Source organism: Pristiophorus japonicus, chromosome 21, assembly GCF_044704955.1.
Source record: "Pristiophorus japonicus isolate sPriJap1 chromosome 21, sPriJap1.hap1, whole genome shotgun sequence".
Classification (NCBI taxonomy): Eukaryota; Metazoa; Chordata; class Chondrichthyes; family Pristiophoridae; genus Pristiophorus; species Pristiophorus japonicus.
This window is the reverse complement of record NC_091997.1, coordinates 29320628-29342433: the sequence shown is the minus strand read 5'-3', so window position 1 is coordinate 29342433 and position 21806 is coordinate 29320628. Positions and strand designations below refer to the sequence as shown.

General features: G+C 45.8%; 1 protein-coding gene across 1 annotated transcript in view; it reads left to right on the top strand.

Annotated features, from left to right (window-relative positions):
- The first annotated feature begins 981 nt into the window (after window positions 1-981).
- The window catches only part of lasp1 (LIM and SH3 protein 1), a 187223-nt gene continuing 166398 nt past the window's right edge, over window positions 982-21806 (top strand). Inside the window, exon 1 of the mRNA XM_070864522.1 lies at window positions 982-1256. Coding sequence (XP_070720623.1) covers window positions 1188-1256 — 69 coding nt within the window. The 5' untranslated portion in view covers window positions 982-1187. The remainder of the gene's footprint in view (window positions 1257-21806) is intronic.

Genomic DNA, 21806 nt, shown 5'->3' with positions numbered 1-21806 from the left:
TGCTCCCCAGCGACGCTCACATCCCAGGAACAAATAAAAAAATGGGTAAGTAACCCAATGGGAGGTGCTTATATCCTGGTCGCATTGAACTTGTCCGACCGGCCTGCTCTGCCAAATAAATTACTTGTCCTATTTACGACCCTACTCACTACCCCCACCCCTCCCCAACCAAGAAAAAGGGTCAATTTTCCTTTAACAAAATTCAGTACGGACTAGCACTTGTTAGGGAACATTTCTACACAAAAAGGATGGCAGAAGTTTGGAACTTTCTTCGGCAAAAGGAAATTGATGCAAGGTGAATTGTTATTTTAAATCTGAAATAAATTTTTGTTAACCAAAGGAATTAAGGGATATGGGGCAAAGCCGAGTATGTGGAGTTAGGTCGCAGATCAGCCATAATATCACTGTGCCCGTGCCTTCTGTTGCCTAGGCCCCAAGCTCAAACTCCCTCCCTAAACCTCTCTGCCTCTTTACCTCGCTTTCCTCCTTTAAGACGCTCCTTAAAACATACCTCTTTGACCAAGCTTTTGGTCACCTGCGCTAATTTCTACTTATGTGACTGCGTGTCAAATTTTTAATCACATAAATACTCCTGTGAACGTTTCACTACATTAAAGGCGCTATATAAATACAAGTTGTCGTTGTTTAATGGCGCAACAGGCTCTAGGGGCTGAATGGCCTACTGCTGTTCTTATGCTCACACCTGTCTTTGCACAGGATGACAACAATATTCCTTTATGTAGTTAAACAAATAAAAAATCTATTGATTCAGTTTGATCCTCAAACAGACGCGATTCACAGACTCGCTCTGGATTGTTTCGGCGAGGTTAATGATTACATGCCTTGTTGTTGAACAACTGCCCTGTTTCAAATTCCTCCTTTTTCGCTTTCTGAACGTGCACGTCTTCACCAGCGTGCGCGCTCACATACAACCCACCCCCAAAAACCAACCCAACCGCCTTGGTAGATGTGTAATTTCCTGAGAGCGCGCTCTCGGGGGCCCCTCCTGTTTATTCCCTAGTCGGATCAGAGAGAGAAAAAAGCTTCACACTAGAAGCTGGAGGGAAAGCGAAGCAGACAGACAGAGAAAGAAGGGTGGAAACATTATTCAAGGAAGATTGAAAAGACCGAATTGCGAGACAAACAGCAACAAAAAATAAATAAAGAGAACATTCAAGCTCCCAAAAATGAATCCACCGTGTGCCAGATGCAAAAAGATTGTCTACCCGACCGAAAAAGTCAACTGCCTGGACAAGGTGAGTTGGAATCGACACGATGCTCGCGCGATCCGGGGTTTTCCTCCCTGATCAGTTACAATGTAACGCTGGTCGGTTACACTGTTGCCAACGGTAGGCGGTCAGTTACACTGTTGCCAATGGCAGGCGGTCAGTTACAATGTTGCCAATTGCACCTCGTCGGTTACACTGTTGCGAACCCCACGTCTCAATTTCCGCTGCTTTTTTTCTCCACTATATTTTGTAACATTCACCGTTGAAGGCGCCAAGGAGGCGGAAGTACATCAACCATTAAACCTATATATTTTTCTCTCGAAATAGACTCAAAAAAAACTAACCACTTAGCCAGATGTGGGATTTTTAAGAACGTGATTTAAAAAAATAATGAACTTGAGAATTAAAAAAAAAAGTTATTAAATAGTCGATGCCTGAATTACTGATTTAAATTTTAGTTGTGCCCCTCCTCTTCGTCTTTTTTTTAATTAAAGAAAGATGTTTTTAAATCTAAATGATCAGTTTGGAAATGAATCATTCAGTGCTTGTGTTGGATTTAAACCGCAAGAAATAAAATCGATATAGGTCAGTAAGGCGTTGGAAAATGAGGAGTGTTTTATTGGAGATAAGGCTGTTTGAAGGGCGTGGATCGATTGATCATGTGCTACACTTTAAAACTGAATCTAAAGCTGTTTCATTACAAAATTATGGGCTGCTTTTGCGGGTCAGCGTGGAAACATGATATCAAAACCTTATTACTGATCAGTAGGCATTTCTCTCTTCTCCCCCCACCCTTAAAAAAAAAAGCATTAAATTATTTAGCAATTTCCAAAAGTCAATATTTTTTAAAAAACGAGGTTGAGACTAAAACCAAGTGAGTTTACAACTGTTTCTACCACTCCCAGGAGATTTTACTGGGGTAGATTAAGGTTCCTGTGGTACTGGTAGTCCCTTGTGATACTGTCACTTGGAATTGTATATTAATTCACAAACGCCTTTTTAAAAAAAAATACTTATTTTAATATTTTCAACTAATTCCATTTTTTTCAAACTGGGAGGAGGGAGAAGCAGTGTTGATTGAGAACCTAAATTGTGTTTCTGGACTGATGTAAAGCTTGAGTCTCTTGTCAACACTATTCAAATTCATCAGTGGTGCCTGGGTTTAGTAGCATTCAACCCAAGTGACCATTCTTCATGCATGCTTCTGCCCACACAGTGTGTGCGAGTGGACCAACCAACCATGGAGATGGTTGCAAAAGCAAAATACTGCAGATGCTGGAAATATGAAATGAAAACACAAAATGCTGGAAACTCTCTTCCTGTTCTGATCAAAGATCATGGCTCTGGCACGTCAACTCTGCTTCCCTCTCAACAGATGCTGCCTGACCTGCTGAGTGTTTCCAGAATTTTCTGCTTTATATGGAGATGGTTACAATTGAGCCGCATCCAACAGAGATCAGTGGAAAACAATTGGGGGGGGGAGGGGGGTGAAATAGGTCCCCTAGCTGAATTTCTCTGCCATTTTCTTCTCCTCCCCAAAAGTCTGGAGACCATATGGCCAATTGTAGCACATCTGCTGTTGTCCTCACGGAACTCTGTTAATTGATACATACTGCACTAGGAATTAAACCTGGTATCATCCTGTCAGTATGGCACATTGCAACATCACATACTGTATTTAGTCACTGCGCCATTGTGGGAAGCCTTGTACCTTCAGGTACACTGACTTGAACCTTTGGAATCACAGCTGTTTTTATTTAGTCGACTTCTCAAACAGGCAGCTGCAGTATTAAAAAGAAAGACTTGCATTTATATAGCGCCTTTCATGACCACCCAACGCTCCAAAGTGCTTTGCAGCCAATGAAATACTTTTTGAAGTGCAGTCACTGTTGTAATGTAGGAAACGTGGCAGCCAATTTGCACACAGCAAGCTCCCACAAACAGCAGTGTGATAACGACCAGATAATCTGTGTTCAGTGATATTGATTGAGAGATAAATATCTGCCTGGACACTGGGGATAACTCCCCTGCTCTTCTTTGAAATAGTATCATGGGATCTTTTACGTCCACCTGAGGGGGCAGACATGGCTTTAAGACAGCACCTTTGACAGTGCAGAACTCCCTCAGTACTGCACTGGAGTGTCAGCCTAGATTTTTGTGCTCTCTGGAGTGGGACTTGAACCCACAACCTCCTGAGTTGGAGGAGAGGGTGCTACCCACTGAGGCATGCCTGATGGGCAGCACATGATTTATGTTAAACCAGATAGAAGCCACTGGCCCACCTGGTTTCATTAGTTTGCTTGAGTTCATGACAATTGCATGTTGGAATGCAGATGCTGAAATTGCTCTTTTCCATGATGTACTGACCAGGATAAGATATTCTACATGTAAGATACTCTACATACGGCAGAGCTGGTCTCCAGTCATTTTGCTTAAACCTTGCCACTGGACCAAGGCCTAGCTCTCTTAAGCCCGTGTGGTGGCTGGTGTGCAATGTCCACCACACGTTAAAAGAAATCCACGCACAGGCATCTTTTACCCTTCGAGTTTTAGCTCGGGACCTGGAATAGTAGAACCTTCATTGAAACACCTCTGAACATTTTGGCGTGGAAGCAAGTCATCCTCAATTCGAGGGACTGCCTATGATGACTCTACATGTCCAGAGCGACTGTAGTGTAGCTCAATCAGGATGAGTCACCACCATTGGAGCTTCAAGGATTGTTTCTGGATATGTGGAGTATTGTACCCTGGAAAGCCTACATGTGGGTGCTGGGTGACAGTGAGAACAGGCTGGGTTTGTGATGCTCGACCTCAATGTCAATGGCCCATCACCACTCACGGTCTAGACGTGCACGTTAAAAATGATGTGTTGCGTATGCTTACCAGAGAATGGTATTTGTTTCTGGAATCTTACCCTGCAGCAACTTAAGGAGAGTAGGTAAGAAACGCGCTGATGTTTGGCATGCAGGAAAGAACTTGCACTTGTATAGTGCCTTTCACGACCTCGGAACGTCCCAAAGAACTTCACAGGTAATGAATTAGTTTTTGAGGATGTGGTCACTGTTGTAATGTGGGAAACACGGCACCCAATTTGTGTATAGCAAGATCCCACAAACAGCAATGTGATAATGACCAGATAATTTGTTTCGATGATGTTGGTTGAGGGATAAATATTGGCCAGGACACCAGGAAAAATGCCCCTTCTCTTCAAAATAGTGCCATGGGATCTTTTACATCCAACTGTGAGGGCCGTCCAGACCTTGATTTAATGTTTCATCTGAAAGAAGGCTCCTCCGACAGTGAAGCACTCCCTCGGTACTGCACTGGGAGTGTCAGCCTTGATTTACGTGCTCAAGTCCTGGAGTGGGACTCGAACCCACGGACCATCGAACTTAAAGACTGATCCACGGCTGACATATTATTGTGCAACAAGCCATAACGTGCCATGAACATGTAGGTGCCAGTGGGTGTCAGATTGCTGCAGAGAGTGAAAACAATGGCTTTGATTCTGTGCCAAGGAACTTGGTTTTGAAGGTTGATGTGCTCCAGTTACTGCAGGATCAAAGGATGAAGTCTGCTATGGGCTTCCGAGATAACACTCGGTTACTGGAGCTCACAGGTTGCCCCAGCCCAGCTTTATATGAGATTTCTTTCATGCTCCTTGTCTCCTGAAGATGCTGACCTGTATTGGATCTAGGTACTGGTAGCTCTCTGGCACCTCATCAAATGGCTGGTTTTCATTCTGTGCCTAAATCGGCACGGTCCCAGCCTGAAAGACCATCAGCAGGCTGGGGCCATCAGAGGCAGCAGCGTGCGGTGGCATACCACTGCAGGAGGGCGGCGGCTGCGAAGTCAGGTCACTGACTGCAGTGCGGGCAGGCACAGCAGGAGAGGCGAAGGAGCGGCAAGAGTTTGTAGAAGGAAGTGATCGGGGCCCCGGAGAGGCGTGAGTCTGGGGCCTAGAAGAGGCGAGGGCCCAGAGGCAGCATGGACCAGCCCACAATGCAACATGTGTGCGCACTAGGTCCGTGCAGCAGAGCTGGTCTCCAGTCGTCTTGGGTGTTTCTTGCCACTGGACCAAGACCTAGCTCTGTCAAGCCCGTGTGGTGGCTGGTGTGCAACGGCCACCACACGTTTTAAAAAAAAAAAAAAAAAAAAATCTACACGCAGGCATTTTCCACCCTCCAAGATGTAGTTCGGGATCTGGAATATTAAGTCTTCATTGAAACACCTGTGAACTCATTCCTTTTTTGGCGTGGAAGCAAGTCATCCTCGCTTCGAGGGACTGCCTATGATGGATGAGAATGTTGTAAGCTACTCAACACCAAGACTAGTTAGTCCTTTGCCAATTTCCATCGAAATGCACTTTCCAGAAGAGATTTATCTTTTTTAAACTCTTTATTCAACTCTCTTCACAACCTTGGGGCTTTCCAAAGCATTGTCGTCGTCGTCGTCATCATCATAGGCGGTCTCTTGAACGAGGATGACAGCACTTTACAACCAATGAAGTACTTTTTGAAGTGCAGTCACTGTTGTAATGTGGGAAACGCGGCAGCCAATTTGTGCACAGCAAGCTCCCACAAACAGCAATAAGATAATGACCAGATAATCTGTTTCTGCCTGTGAGTTGAAGAATAAACATTGGCCCAGGACACCAGGAAGAACTCCCCTATTCTTCCTCGAAATAGTGCCGTGGGACCTTTTACATCCAAAAGAATTTCTCTACTGCACTGAGGTGCCGGCCTGGTTTATGTGATCAAGTTCCCGGAGTGGGACTTGAACCCACAACCTTCTGACTCAGCAATAAAGAATAAGAATTCTGGCTGATTTCCACCCCCTCTTCCCCACCGCCCCCCCCCTTTCCTGTTCCCACTCTGTGTCGGCTGTGGCTCAGTGGGTAGCACACTCTCCTCTGCATCAGACGGTTGAGAGTTCAATGCTCAGTTGATAGCATTCAGAAGGTTGTGGGGTTGGAAGCACTACCCTCGGACTTGTCTTCGTAATCTGGGCTGACGTTCCAGTGCAGTCCTGAGGGGAATGTTGCATTGCCAGATGAGATGTTAATTCTGTTCAGGTGGATGTTAAAGATGCCACAATGTTTTGGGGGTTCAATGCACAGTTTGGGAGTTTAATACATATATTTGGGGTTCAGTGCACAGTTTGGGGGTTTAATACATATATTTGGGGTTCAATGCACAGTTTGCGGGTTTCATACACAGATTGGGGTTCAATGGTTTGGAGTTTAATAACAGACTGTGGGTTTGGGCAGGGGGCGAGTCCCAGGCTCAGGGTTCGGGCCACCACACCCACCTGTAACCTTGCTCACCACTGCTTTCTGTGATGCCCCGCAACCCATCCTCGGTCCGGCCGGAGCGGGTTGCTGAGCCGTGCTTTGCCTTTGAAATGCGGTCCCGGCCCTTGTGATGGGGCAGCGCCCGGAGACATAACAAGGGAGTGGGGGGGAGGACAGGAGAAGAGTGGGGGGAATGGGGCAGCACCGGGAATGGGAGGAGGGGGGGGAAAGAGAGAGAGAGAGAGAAGGGTTGGGGGAAGGGGGAGAAAGAGAATAGGGGGAGAGGGGGAAGGGGAGAGAAAGAGAGCTGGGGGGGGGTGGGTGGAAGGAGGGATAGAGAGGGCGGGGGGAGGGGAGAGAGAATGAGAGAAGGGAAGGTGAGAGACAATGAAAGACAGAGGGAAGAGAGAGGGAAAGCGGAGAGGGAAGGGGACAGTGGAGAAAGAGCAGGGGAAGGGGAGAGAGTGAACTGGCCACTCATTAAATATGAACAATTGATTTGAATTAACAGATCGGGATGGTTTTAAAAACAGTCAGCGTTTATATTACAAGCTTCAGTGAGCCTGGGCTCCTTTAAGACATGAAATACACAAAGGTCATTCGTTACACAAGGAGCTCAAAGGTACTTTGGACTCAGCCACCGGACACAGGCTTGATCAGCTGACGACAGCGCTCTGTGCTGTAAGTGCTTCGGGGAGCACGCGAGTGGGTGCAGGAAGGTGACAGCCATGAAGAGTGACGTCATTAAGGTCCAGGTCGGTGATTGAAGCGGCGAGAGACTGTGGAGGGACGTGATGGGGCCCAGGGGCAGCACGGGCCAGCCCACATTGCGATATGTGTGCGCTTTAGATCCATGCAGCAGAGCAGGTCTCCAGTCATCCTGGTTAACCCTTGCCACTGGACCAAGACCTAGCTCTGCCAAGCCCATGTGGTGGCTGGTGTGCAACAGCCACCAACGTTAAAAAAAATCCATGCACAGGCATCTTCCACCGTTCAACATATAGTTCAGGACCTGGAATATTATGTCCTTCATTGAAACATCTGTGAACTTGTCCTTTTTTAGCACGGAAGCAAGTCATCCTCGTTTCGAGGGACCGCCTATGATGATTATGCTTTTCAAAGAACAGCGGTTTATTCTGGAGAAGATTCCTCCTTTGGCCAATGTCACAAAGAGTAGATTAACTCTCTTCACTGTGCACTCTTGACGTGTGAAATGGTTGCCTCATGCATTTAACACTTTCAAATAATTCATTACATTACAACAGTGACTACACTTCAAGAAGTACTTCATTGGTTGTAAAGTGCTTTGCAACATCCGGTGGTCGTGAAAGGTGCTATATAAATGCAAGTCTTTCATTGTATATGAAGCACGCTGTGACATTTGAGATATAATGTGCGTTAAGAAAGATTTAAAGGATACAGTACAAACATTGTATTGTGGCATTTTACCACATCTAGTGTAAGTGTGTAACCGTTGCACATCAGGTAAAATAAAGCAATGTAGGTGTTCCCCAATTTTTTTTGTGCGCGGTCCCTTTAACTGGCTGTGCGACTCATTTCAATTTTCCGCATGCGCTGTTTCTCCCAGCCATTAAGAACATAAGAATTGGGAGCAGGAGTAGGCCATTCGGCCCTTTGAACCTGCTCCGCCATTCAATAAGATCATGGTTGATCTTCAACCTCAGCTCCACTTTCCTGTACTATCCTCCCATCCCTTGATTCCTTTAATATCCAGCTACGTGGGACCTCCAGACCTCTGCATGTCTGCGCAGCTTAACAGAAAACGTTGAATGTAACGTCAAACTATTTCTTTAAGCTTGCTGTGCCCACATTGGCTGCCGCGTTTCTACGTCACAACAGTGCCGACACTTCATTGGCTGTAAAGCGCTTTGAGATGTCATGAAAGGTGCTATATAAATGCAAGTCTTTCTTTTACTTTCAATAGCCTTTGAGTCAGTTGTGAATTTGCTACATTTTTGATGTAAAAGTGTTCCCTCAGCTCTCAAGCGGTTAAACTTATTATTGGAGTGAGGACCTACCACATGCTGCAATGACCACATGCTGTTGTAATTGCAATTCAGAACTTGTGTGGACGGTAATTAACATAAATATGCACAAATTGGGGGGTTGGGGAGTGGGCTGATTAACTCAGCAGCATTCATTCCAGCATTGAGCTTTGCCTCCTGCTATACCAGACGGGGATAAATATGACAACTGTATTTATATAGAACCTCTATAGAGCCACATAAGAAATTACGGCAGATGACCAAAAGCTTGGTCAAAGAGGTAGGTTTTAAGGAACGTCTTAAAGGAGGAAAGAGTGGTCTAGGGAAGGAGTTCCAGAGCTTGGGCCTAGGCAGCTAAAGGCACGACCACCGATGGTTGAGCAGTTACAATCAGGAATGCTCAAGAGGGCAGAATTTGAGGAGCGCAGACACCTCAGCGGGGTGGGGGAGAATAACCTGGTTGTTAAGAAAGAAAGACGTGCACTCATATTGTGCCTTTTACAACCACTGGAAGTCCCAAAGTGCTTTACAGCCAATGAAGTACTTTTTGTACTGCAGTCGCTGTTGCAATGTTGTTGTTAGATTATGGAGTTCCACTAGTAGAGCTTTTGAGTAATGGTTGGCTGAAATCATGAGATCACTGCAAAAATCCCTTCCATCCCCTCTCCCAAAAGTGATGATCGCAGAGTCGAGATTATCTAATGCATTAGGCGCTGAAGATGCTGCAATACACAGCAGATCCATTGGTATTTCTTTAATGTTTCGGGTGTAGACTTGTGGTTCCAATTGCTTCGCATGAAATGCATTGACAGTTCAATCCAGCTGCAGCAGAAAAGATTGGGTTATGATGCGAGTTCTTAACCACATCTAAAAATGTGATCAACCTCAGCGAACAGCTCTGGCCCTGAGTGTGGGACACAACCAAAACTTAAAAAATAAAAAAAGCTTGCATTTATATAGCACCTTTCACAACCTCCGGATGTGCCAAAGCGCTTAATAGCCAATGAATTACTTTTGGAAGTGTAGCCACCATTTGTAATGTAGGGAAACATGGCAACCAATTTGTGCAGAGTAAGATCCCGCAAACAGCCAATGACTGATTAAAAATGTTTCAGTAGCACTGACCTGTGGGATGGATGGTGGCTTGAGGGTGGGGTGGTGAATCTTTGGAATTCTCTACCCTAGAGGGCTGTGGAGGCTCAGTTGTTGAGTATATTTAAGACAGAGATCGATAGATTTTTGGATATTGAGGGAATGAATGGATATGGGGACAGTGCAGGAAAGTGGAATTGAGGTAGAAGATCAGCCATGATCTCATTGAATGGTGGAGAAGGCTCGAGGAGCCGAATGGCCTACTCCTACTCCGAATTCTTATGTTCAAGGATGGCACTTGTATGATAAGTGACAGTAACTAGGGTTTTAACGCTTGTAGATCATGGAAGGACGAAATGATTGGGGGAGGTGAAGAGTGCCATGGTTTTGGGGTCCTAGCAAAGCAAATTTGGACATTGTGTGACGGGTGTTGATTCCAACACCGTGTGGATACGGGGAGGAGGGAAAGCACGTGGGATGGAGTATTGGGAGAATTTTTATCGCACCTTCAACATAGGAAATTTTCCAAGGCACGGTGTGGGAGTGGAGCGGAACAGAAATGAGATAAAAAGGAATGAAGGAGCTGACGCAGAGCTATGGCGGGAGAGTGAGGTTGGTCGAAAATCTAGGTTCTGCGAGTCTTTAAAGGTAGAGAGAGAGTTGTGGAGGTGTTTAGGGAAGGAATTTTGGTGAGTAGGGGCGAGGCAGCTAAAATTTGTGTCAACAATACAAGACAAAAACTCCGAGGTGTAATGACCACAAAAGAGACGAGACAGTCTAATCACCAGGGCAGTGCCAACTGCTAAGAGAAGGGTAAGTGCTTCGATGTGGCAAGATCAAGTCGGAGGACAAGTTACAGCCTATCTTGTACATGATACAATGACTTGTTGGTGACAGAGGCCCTTGAGCAGGGCTTATTTGGGGGGGGGGCATTGAAAGAAGGGAGACAATCACCACTAGGTGGTTTTCCCTCCTCCCTCTTGTAGGGACGCGCTTCTGTCCTCTTCCGCTAGCCCAAGTAAACACTCCTTGACTGTGAGAGTAGATGGCTGCAAGCATCATGGCCCAGAGCAGTCGTGCACGTCGCTTCCAGAAATGATCCCTCGACGGCAATTAGGATTAGGATCAGTAACTATCGTCTTTCCCCCTTTTCCTCCATTCCAGGGTCATTGAGACCAGTTGTAGAGTCCCCTACCATCTAAACTAGGAGTTGCCATTCCTCCAGGACAGTCCTGGAGTTTCTCAGAATTGCAGAACCTGCAGGGTTACGGATCGAGAGCCGGGAAGTGGGATTAGGCTGGATAGCTTCTTGTCCGGCACGGACACGATGGGCTGAAATGGCCTCCTGCCATGCTGTAAGCCTCTGATTAATCTCCAGAACACTGCTGCAAGCAATCTGAGAAAAAACATGGTGGTGTTAGAAACAATTGTTGAATTTTAATTCATTCACGGCAAGGCCAGCATTTATTATCTATCCCTAATTGCCCTTGAGATGGTGGTGGTGAGCCGCCATTGCAGACGGCAGTTAAGAGTCAAGCTCATTGCTGTGGATCTGGAGTCACATATAGGCCAGACCGGGTAAGGACGGCAGATTTCCTTCTCCAAAGGACATTAATGAATTGGATTCATTTTTACGATTCTTTCCATTACTGATGCTAGCTTTTTATTCCAGATTTTTAAAATTTAATTAACTGAATTTAAAATTCCCCAGTTGCCATGGTGGGATTTGAACTCGCATCTCCAGATCATTAGTCCAGGCCTCTGGATAACTAGTCCCGGTGTCAGCTGTGGCTCAATGGATAGCGCACTCTCCTCCTTGAGTCAGAAGGTTGTGGGTTCAAGTCCCACTCCAGGAACTTGAGCACATAAATCTAGGCTGACACTCCAGTGCAGTGCTGAGGGAGCGCCACACTGTCCGAGGTGCTGTCTTTTGGCTGAGACATTAAACCGAGGCCCTGTCTTCCCTCTCAAGTGGACGTAAAAGATCCCACAGCATTATTTCGAAGAAGAGCAGGAGAGTTATCCGTTGTGTCTTGGCCAATATTTATCCCTCAATCAACATAACAAAAAACAGATTATCTGGTCATTATCACATTGCTGTGTGTGGGAGCTTGCTGTGCACAAATTGGTGCCACGTTTCCCACATTACAACAGTGACTACACTCCAAAAGTAATTCATTGGTTGTAAAGCGCTTTGAGATGACTGGTGGTGTTGAAAGACGCTATATAAATGCAAGTCAGTCTTTTCTTTCCTTTAGTAACAGAACCACAATGCTAGTGTACCTGGGTTGCATGCATTGTGTTGGGGGCTTTCCTGCTCTGTGTAGCTCAGTTACTCATTGAATCACTCTGCAACCCAGCTGTGATTGTTCTTTAATGAAATGGTGGGGGAGGAAAAATATACTGATAGACTGTGATTAACTAGAGGTAGCTCTGAGTGAGGGCAGTAATACAGCTCCTAAGGCTGCAGCTATTGCAACACTTTAGGTGTGTTCAGGTGCTGTGAATGCCATTAAGCTTGTCACATCGCTACCTCTCTCCGATAGTTGACTCTCTGCCACCATTTACATTCTGTGCATTCACTGGATAAACAGATCAGCCTTTATTTATATGAGGAAATACTCGGGGGAATTTAGAACATGGCAGTCTATAATGAAATTGCTTGCGTCTGCTGTTCAGTCTGATCATTTTCTTCCTCGTTGGTTTAGTCTGTGCTTTCCTTGTCTAAACAAAATCATGCTCCACAAATCCAATTTGCTATCCAGTCGTATTCCAGCAAAAGATCTTGAGGTACAGTAAGGAAAGAACGAAAGACTTGCATTTCTCTCGTGCCTTTCGCTGCCACCGGACATCTCAAAGCGCTTTACAGCCAATGAAGTACTTTTGGAGTGTAGTCACTGTTGTAACGTGGGAGTAGCCAGGAGAGTTCCTCACAAAAAAAACTATAAACTCCTAAAAAATTAAACTTGTTCTGGGCTGTGGCTTAGTGGTCTCCGAGTCAGAAAGTCGTGGGTTTGCCCCCCAGTGACCTGAACACACAATCCAGGCTGACTCCTTGGTGCAGTACTGCAGGGGTGCTGCATTGTTGAGGGTGCCGTCTTTTGGATGAGGTATTGCACCCGCCTCCCATCTGCCCCCTCAGGTAAATGTGAAAGTTCCCATGGCACTATTTGAAGAGCAGGGGAGTTCCCCTTGTGTTCCTGGCAAATACTTATCCCTCAACAAACATTTGAATATCTGCTCATTTTATTGCATCGCAGTCTGTGGGATCTCGCTGTGCACAAATTGGTTGCAGAGCACTTTGGGATGTGAGGTTATGAAAAGCATTGGATCAATGCGAAGCTCTTCTTTCCACCACGGTCTCAACCTTCGCCGTGAGGTTGGCTCCAATGACTCTTGATCCCTTCCACAATCGTCATGAACCAGTCTGCAGTAGCCTTCCTGGTCTCTGCTCCTCTCAACAGAGAGCCATGGGAGTTGATGCATCTTTAATTGTGCAGATTTATTGCAGTAATTATGAAATGAACTAGCTTTTGTGAAGATTATAATCATTGAAATTCACAGAGGGTTTTTATCACCTCTGTGATTTTTAGTAAGTTGAAGATGGATTTTTGACATTCAATGATGCATTTTGTTTGCGAGTGAAATTAATATTTTATCCTGTGAGGCTAGCCCTTTGAGCTTTACTTTCGCACTGTGTCAGGCTCGATTTCAAAATTCTCATCCTTATTTTCAAATCCCTCCATGACCTTGCGCGCCCCCCCCCCCCATCTCTGTAATCCTCTCCAACCCCACAATCCCTCGATATCTGCGCTCCTCTAATTCTGCTCTCTTGAGCATCCCTGATTATAATCGCTCAACCATTGCTGGCCATGCCTTTAGCTGCCTGGGCTCGAGGCTCTGGAACTCCCTGCCTAAACCTCTCCACCTCGCTACCCCTCTTTCCTCCTTCAAGATGCTCCTTAAAACCTACTTCTTTGACCAAGCTTTTGGTCACCTGTGCTAATTTCTACTTGTGCGGCTCGGTGTCAAATTTGTATCGCATAATACTCCTTTGAAGTGCCTTGGGACGTTTGACTATGTTAAAAGCACTATAGCAATACATGTTGTTTTTATCATATTGCTGTTTCAGTTCAAGAAAGCACTTGCATTTATACACTAACTCGGAGATGAGAGTGCTGCCCAGTAAGCCGCGGCCCATTTAAACAGCACAGGAAACATTTCTATTACCTCCATGGCTAGTTTACTCTATCCAAATGTGTCACTGAGTAAACATGGAAGATTTTCCAATCGGTCTAGGGTTCCTGTTCTAATATTAAATACTGAAAATGCTGGAAATACTCAGCAGGTCAGGCAGCATCTAAGGAGAGAGAGAGAGAGTTAATTTTTCAGGTTGATCATTGAATAATAATCAGTCTCCGAATAAGGGGTCGGCCATTTAGGACTGAGATGAAGAGAAACTTCTTCACTCAGAGGGTGGTGAATCTTTGGAATTCACTACCCCAGAGGGTTGTGAGGGCTCAGTATTTGAATATATTCAAGACAGGTCGATAGATTTATGGATATTAAGGGATATGGGGATTGGGCGGGAAAGTGGAGTTGAGGTAGAAGATCAGCCATGATCTTATTGAATGGCGGAGCAGGCTCGAGGGGCCGAATGGCCGACTGCTCCTATGTTCCTATGGTGCAGGTACTGCCTTGATGATTGCGAGTGATGAATTTGAGCAGATACCGCTGCAGCCAGATCTGTCCTCCCCCTCCCCTCGCCCAATTTTAGCACAAACACATTTTTTTAATATAAAAAAACATTATCTAAGCATGCATACAAAATGATGTGGCCATTGCCATGGGCATATTGCCACATCTGGACAAACTATGTCGCAGCACAATGGGCTTTCTCATTCAGAAAACATCAAATCCAGATGCTGAATTGGTCACAGCAGCAGCTTCAATAGAATTATGACGACTGCTTCATTAACTAAGGTTGTTTTCATATAAAACAATTTCAACACCAAGGTTCCTGTGTCTTTATATATAAATAATTTTTTTTTCATCTTTTCCACGCCCTCCACCCCAAAGCGACAGGCCCCTGGGCTATTGTTGGGAGTCATGGGGACACCTGGGCTCGTGCGCTGGGGTAAACCAGCCCCTCGGCATCAGCTGCTCTTGAATACCTCACCCAAGTGTCAGCTGTGGCTCAGTGGGCAGCACACTCGCCTCTGAGCCAGAAAGTTGTGGGTTCAAGTCCCACTCCAGAAACTTGAGCACATCAATCTAGGCTGACACTCCAGTGCAGTGCTGAGGGACGCTACACTGTCTTTTGGATGAGATGTTAAACCGAGGCCCCATCTGCCCCCTCAAGTGGACGTAAAATATCCCATGGCACTAATGTGAACATAATATAAGAAATAGGAACAGGAATAGGCCATATGGCCCCTCGAGCCTGCTCTGTCGTTCAATAAGTTCCTGGCTGATCTGATCATGGATTCAGCTCCACTTCCCCGCCTGCTCCCCTTATCCCCTTATCCTCTTATCGTTTAAGAATCTGTCTATTTCTGTCTTAAATTTATTCAATGTCCCAGGCAGCAAATTCCACAGATTTACAACCCTCAGAAGAAATTTCTTCTCATCTCTGTTTTAAATGTGCGGCCCCTTATTCTAAGATCATGCCCTCTAGTTTTAGTCTGCCCCATCAGTGAAAACATTCTCTCTGCATCCACCTTGTCAAACCCCCTCATAATCTTATACGTTTCGATAAGATCACCTCTCATTCTTCTGAATTCCAATGAGTAGAGGCCAAACCTGCTCAACCTTTCCTCATAAGTCAACCCCCTCATCCCCGGAATCAACCAAGTGAACCTTCTCTGAACTGCCTCCAAAGCAAGTATATCCTTTCGTAAATATGGAAACCAAAACTGCACGCTTTCTCCAGATTGTTCTCGAAGATCAGGGGAGTTATCCCCGGTGTCCTGGCCAATATTTATCCCTCAATCAACATAACAAAAATAGATTATCCAGTCATTATGAAATTGCTGCTTGTGGGAGCTTGCTGTGTGCAAATTGACTGCCACGTTTCCTACATTACAACAGTGACTACACTCCAAAAGTACTTCATTGGCTGTAAAGCGCCTTGAGAGGTCCGGTGGTTGTGAAAGGTGTTTTATAAATGCAAGTCTTTTCTTTTCTCTTCACCTGTGAATCTCGACATTGTTTTTTTTACATGGGCTGCCTGACATGTTCTACACAAACACACTCTGGGAAGGGTTCTTGAAAAAGAGAGTTCAACAGTGAGATTCCTAGTTGGTCTGGTTTATTGTATCTTGTCACCTGAATTAGAGGCCAATTGTGGCAACTCCCCCTCCCCCCCCCCCCCCAAATATTTAGTTTGGAGTTGGTGAGCTAGTGTTAACCGCTCACGCTGCTAAATCTGGCTCCTGTACCCCAGCATCAGGATAGAGACCCGGTTTTGTTTCTTTGTGCAGAGTTGCAAGTCTGGCACCGGGTGGACAAGAGAGACTTGATTAAGTAGCGTAAGTGATGGGAGCTGGCTGACCGACTTCAAGCTGAAATGGTGCCAGAAGAATTCTGGCTCAAAGCAACGTGGGAGGCCAGCTGGGTGAGTTTTCTCTCTGTGTGTTGCACGGCAGAGCCTATCCGGTCGATGAAGACCGGCTCCCGACTTTGAGCATGGAAGTGATGAGCAGAAGGCACTCTCCTGGAACAGCATGCGACACACCAACCCAGAGTAAAAGCTCCTTCACGGCCATTTGAAGGTCAGCTCAATGGACAGTTGTTTCATATATTGTCAGAGGTAGTGTTGAATTATTTTTTACATGGAATTACATAAAGAAAAACTTGGATTTATAGAGCGCCTTTCATGGCCACCGGACATCTCAAAGCGCTTTACAGCCAATGAAGTACTTTTTGAAGTGTACTCGGTGTTGTAATGTGGGAAACGTGGAGGCCAATTTGCACACAGAAAGCTCCCACAAACAGCAATGTGATGATGACCAGATAATCTGTTTTAGTGATGTTGATTTGAGGGATAAATATTGGCTAGGACACTGGGGAGAACTCCCCTGCTCTTCTTCGAAATAGTGCCATGGAATCTTTTATATCCACTTGAGAGAGCAGACGGGGCCTCGGTTTGATGTCTCATCCAAAAGACGACACCACTCCCTCAGCACTGCACTGGAGTGTCAGCCTAGATTTATGTGCTCAAGCCAGTATTTATCCCTCAATCAACATCACTAAAACAGATTATCTGGTCATCATCTTTTTGCTGTTTGTGGGAGCTTGCTGTGGGGCTTGAACCCACAACCTTCTGACTCTGAAGCGAGGGTGCTACCCACTGAGCCACAGCTGACACGACATAGTATTATTACAATGCAAAAATAGGCTATTTAGCCTAATAGGTATCTGCCGGTGGTTATATTTCATCGAACCTCCTCCAACCTTATTTCATGTCAACCTGTCAAACATATATTTTATTCGCCCCTCCCTGTCTCTGTAACCTCCTCCAGCCCTAAACCCTCCGATGTCTCTGTGCGCCTCCAATTCTGCCCTCCTTGTACATCCCCAATTTCCTTCGCCCCACCATTGGTGTCCGTGCCTTCAGCTGCCGAGGCCCTAAGCTCTGGAATTGCCACCTGAAATCTCTCTCTCTCTCTCTCTCTCTCTCTCTCTCTCTGCGCCTCTGCGCCTCTCTCTCTCTCTCTCTCTCTCTGCGCCTCTCTCTCTGCGCCTCTCTCTCTCTCTCTCTCTCTCTCTCTGCGCCTCTCTCTCTGCGCCTCTCTCTCTCTCTCTCTCTCTCTCTCTCTCTCTCTGCGCCCCTCTCTCTCTCTCTCTCTCTCTCTCTCTCTCTCTCTCTCTCTCTCTCTCTCTCTCTGCGCCTCTCTCTCTCTGCGCCTCTCTCTCTCTCTCTCTCTGCGCCTCTCTCTCTCTGCGCCTCTCTCTCTCTCTCTCTCGCTCTGCGCCTCTCTCTCTCTCTGCCTCTCTCTCTCTCTCTCTCTCTCTCTCTCTCTCTCTCTCTCTGCGCCTCTCTCTCTCTCTCTCTCTCTCTCTCTCTCTCTCTCTCTCTCTCTCTCTCTCTCTCTCTCTCTGCGCCTCTCTCTCTCTCTCTGCGCCCCTCTCTCTCTCTGCGCCCTCTCTCTCTCTGCGCCCCTCTCTCTCTCTCTCTCTCTCTGCGCCCCTCTCTCTCTCCCTCTCTCTCTCTCTCTCCCTCTCTCTCTCTCTCTCCCTCTCTCTCTCTCTGCGCCTCTCTCTCTCTCTCTCTCTCTCTCTCTCTCTCTCTCTCTCTCTCTCTCTCTCTCTCTCTCGCCTCTCTCTCTCTCTCTCTCTCTCTCTCTCTCTCTCTCTACGCCTCTCTCTCTCTACGCCTCTCTCTCTCTGCGACTCTCTCTCTCTCTCTCTCTCTCTCTCTCGCTCTCTCTCGCGCTCTCTCTCTCTCTCTTCCTTTAATACATTCCTTAAAACCTACCTCTTTGACCAAGCTTTTGGTCATCAGCTCTAATATCCCCTTGTGTGGCTCGGTGTCAAATTTTGTTAACGCTCCTGTGAAGCACCTTGCGACGTTTCACTGTGTTAAAGGTGCTATATAAATGCAAACAGTTCCTTTCTCCCTCGTGTTTATCTCGCTCCCCCTTTAAATGCATCTATGCTATTCGCCTCGACTACTCCTTGTGGTAGCGAGTTCCACTCATTGAGTGAAGAAGTTTCTCGAGTTCCTTATTGGATTTATCTGACTATCATGAGTTTTCTTTCTAGTTTTGAAATGAATAATTTCCATGATCTGTGTTACAGTCTGAGCGTCCTTCCGATAACTGCATTTTCTTTTCACCATTCTTCTGCAAATGTTAAACCAAAGGACCAATCAAGAACTGGGCCAACAAGAGACATAATTACCTATTGTTCGCTGGGAACAATTCGTCTCTGTGTATCTGAATAAGACTCTCTGTTCCTTTACTTAAATGGCTTTTACCCTGCCTGTTTCCTGTCTGTCTAGGGAGAGCAATTTCCACGCACCATGAGTTGCTTCACTGTTTGGTTGGGTGCTGGTGCTGCTGTGTAGTGTGGAGAACCAATTGCTTAAGGCAGTGTTCATTGAAACTGGGCCCCTTAGCCAGACGGTGCATTCAATGGGTCTATGAAGTAGCTGTCAGCTGTGGCTCAGTTGGTGGCACTCTCGTCTCTGAGAGTGTGGGTTCAAGTCTCCACTCCAGACTCTGGAGCGCAAAAATCTAGGCTGACACTCCAATGCAGCGCTGCACTGTCGGAGGAGCTGTCTTTTGGATGAGGCCTTAAACCGAGGCCCCGTCTGCCCCCTCAGGTGGATGTAAAAGTTCCCACGGCACTAAATTGGCTGCTCCGTTTCCTACATTACAACAGTGACTACACTCCAAAAAGGCACTATTTTGAAGAAGAGCAGGGGAGATTTTTCCAGTGTCCTGGCCAGTATTTATCCCTCAACCAGATTAGAGAACAACCTCAGGACATCCCAGTACTTTACAGCCAATGAAGTACTTTTGAAATATAGTCACTGTTGTAATATAGGAAACGCGGCAGTCAATTTGCACACAGCAAGCTCCCAGAAATAGCACTGAGATAATGATCAGGTAATCTATTTTTAAAAAAAATTATATTGGCTGAGTGTTTTAATATATTTCCCAGGACAGCAGGGAGAACGCCCATGCTTTTCCTTGAAATAGTACCACGGGATCTTTTATGTCCACCGTAACTTCTCATCCGAAAGAGAGCAGCTCCGACAGTGCAGAACTCCCTTGCTACTGCACTGGTGTGTTGGCCTGGATTACGTGATCAAATCTCTGGAGTGGGACTTGACCCCCACCCCAACTCCAAAGCAAGACTGCTGGCACTGATGCACAGCTGATAACCTATTGCATTATTGACAATTCTATTTCCTGCGTCAGCCGTCTGCCTGTGTGAAGTTGTCAATTTGTGTTGGAAAGTGATGCATTTTGTGTTGTCAGCCCATTTGTTGCAGGAACTGGGTCAAAGTAACTAAACCCATTGCATCTGGGGTATTTACAACTGGGGTTAAAGTCACATTTCATGCAGTCAGTCTGCACTGGCTTGAAACCCAGCGGAAAGGGAGTTACTCTAATCCATGAGCTGCCCCGTCCTTTTCATTGGTTCTTTCCAGACTCCATGAACAAGATCATTTCTGCAACATGATATTGAGTTACCAATTGTGGCCGCAGGAAAACAAAATAATTGAGGAAAGTTGCATTTGAGATGGAGTGTTCCGTCTGACCGAAGGTTGCCAACTCAAACTGGATGTAAACCTGGAGTTTTAATCACATGACTATCTGCCTCAGCCTTTTCCCCTATCTCCAATATTTTTATAACTAATAAATAAGTGTTCAAAGAAATTGGGAGGGAAACATAATTTTTTATTGCCCTCTGATTGTTCTCTCGGGGATGCTCGCAGCAGTGTCCGGGAGATTAATCTTCAATTCCTGGAGACTCCAGGGCATTCCTGGAGACTCCAGGGCATTCCTGGAGGGTTGGCAACCCATACTGTGGCTCAGTGGGTAGCACTCTCACGTCTGAGTCATAAGATTGTGGGTTCAAAAATCCCATTCCAGGGACTTGAGGACAAATATCTAGGCTGACACTCCAGTGCAGTGCTGAGGGAGTGCTGCACTGTCGGAGGTGCCGTCTTTCTGATGAGACGTTAAACCGAGACCCCATCTGCTCTCAGGTGGATGTAAAAGATCCCACGGCACTATTACGAAGAAGAGCAGGAGAGTTATCCCCGGTGTCCTGGGCCAATATTTATCCTTCAATCAACATCACTAAAACAGATTATCTGGTCATTATCACATTGCTGTTTGTGGGAGCTTGCTGTGCGCAAGTTGGCTGCTGTGTTTCCCATATTTCAACAGTGACTACACTACACTCAAAAATACTTCATTAGCTGTAAAGTGCTTTGAGATGTCCGGTGGTCATGAAAGGCGCTATAGAATTGCAATTCTTTCTTTCTTTCTTTCTTTCTTTCTTTCTTTCTTTCTTTCTTTCTTTCTTTCTTTCTCTCTGTCTTTCTTTCTTTCTCTCTGTCTTTCTTTCTTTCTCTCTGTCTTTCTTTCTCTTTTTCTTTTTTCTTTCATGGAGTGTTCTGTCTGACCGAGGGTTGTCAATTCAGACTGGATGTAATCCTGGAGTTTTAATCACATGACCGTCTGCCTCAGCCTTTTCCTCTATCTCCAATATTTTTATAACTAATAAATAAAAGTGTTCAAAGAAATTGGGGGGAAACATAATTGGCGAGAACAGACCAAAAAAACCATTGGAACTGCGCACGTGCAATGACTTCTGCTTTGTTGGCAGCAGTCGCGTCCAATGTTCCCATTAAGAATTTCAAAAAAAATACAGACGTCCCAAGGTTTGAGAGTCTGGTCCATTTACACTTCCATCCCATTCTGTTTTGGGTCAGGCTAACCTGAATTCAGTGAGATCCTCCTGGATTTATGACTGAGCTGCCTTTTTTCAGTAGTTGATGATGTTCTGGGAGGTAATCAGTATGTTTTTGGCTCGTGCTTTGAGCTGTGGTTCACTCGAGCCTGATGTGACCCTCTTGCCCCGCCTCCTAACTTTGCAATCCGATACAACTCTCCTGAGGTCCCTGCAGGTGGTTCTGCACCACCCCGCACACATTGCTGATCTTGGCTGGCTTGCTTTTAACTTTATGCTCCAATCCGCACAAGAGACTGTTGGCAAAAATGAGAGTGCATGAAATTGGAGGTAACCTATAGACATGGGTAGGGAATTGGTTCAGGAGTAGGAGTAAAGGTTTTTTACTCAAATCGGCAGGATGTGACTAGTGGTGTCCCCAGGGATCTGTACTGGGGCCTCAGCTATTTACTGTATTTTTTCAAAGACTTGGATGAAGGACTTTATTCACGTTAGGTGGCACAGTAAGTAGTGTAGATGAGAGCAGAAAGTTGCAAAAAACTTTGATAGATTAAGTGAGCAGACAGAATTGTGACAAATGGAGTTCAATGGGCTGGGGCGGGCGGGCGAAGTGTTAGGTCCCACCCTCTGGTGATTGATTCCCAATAATCATTTAGTTCTGTGCAGGAGAATTAACTAGATACCTCGTGGAAGGGACTCCCAACTTGGCAGAGCCAGGTTATTTGGAGTGTGTTCTAAAGCTTTAATACAGTC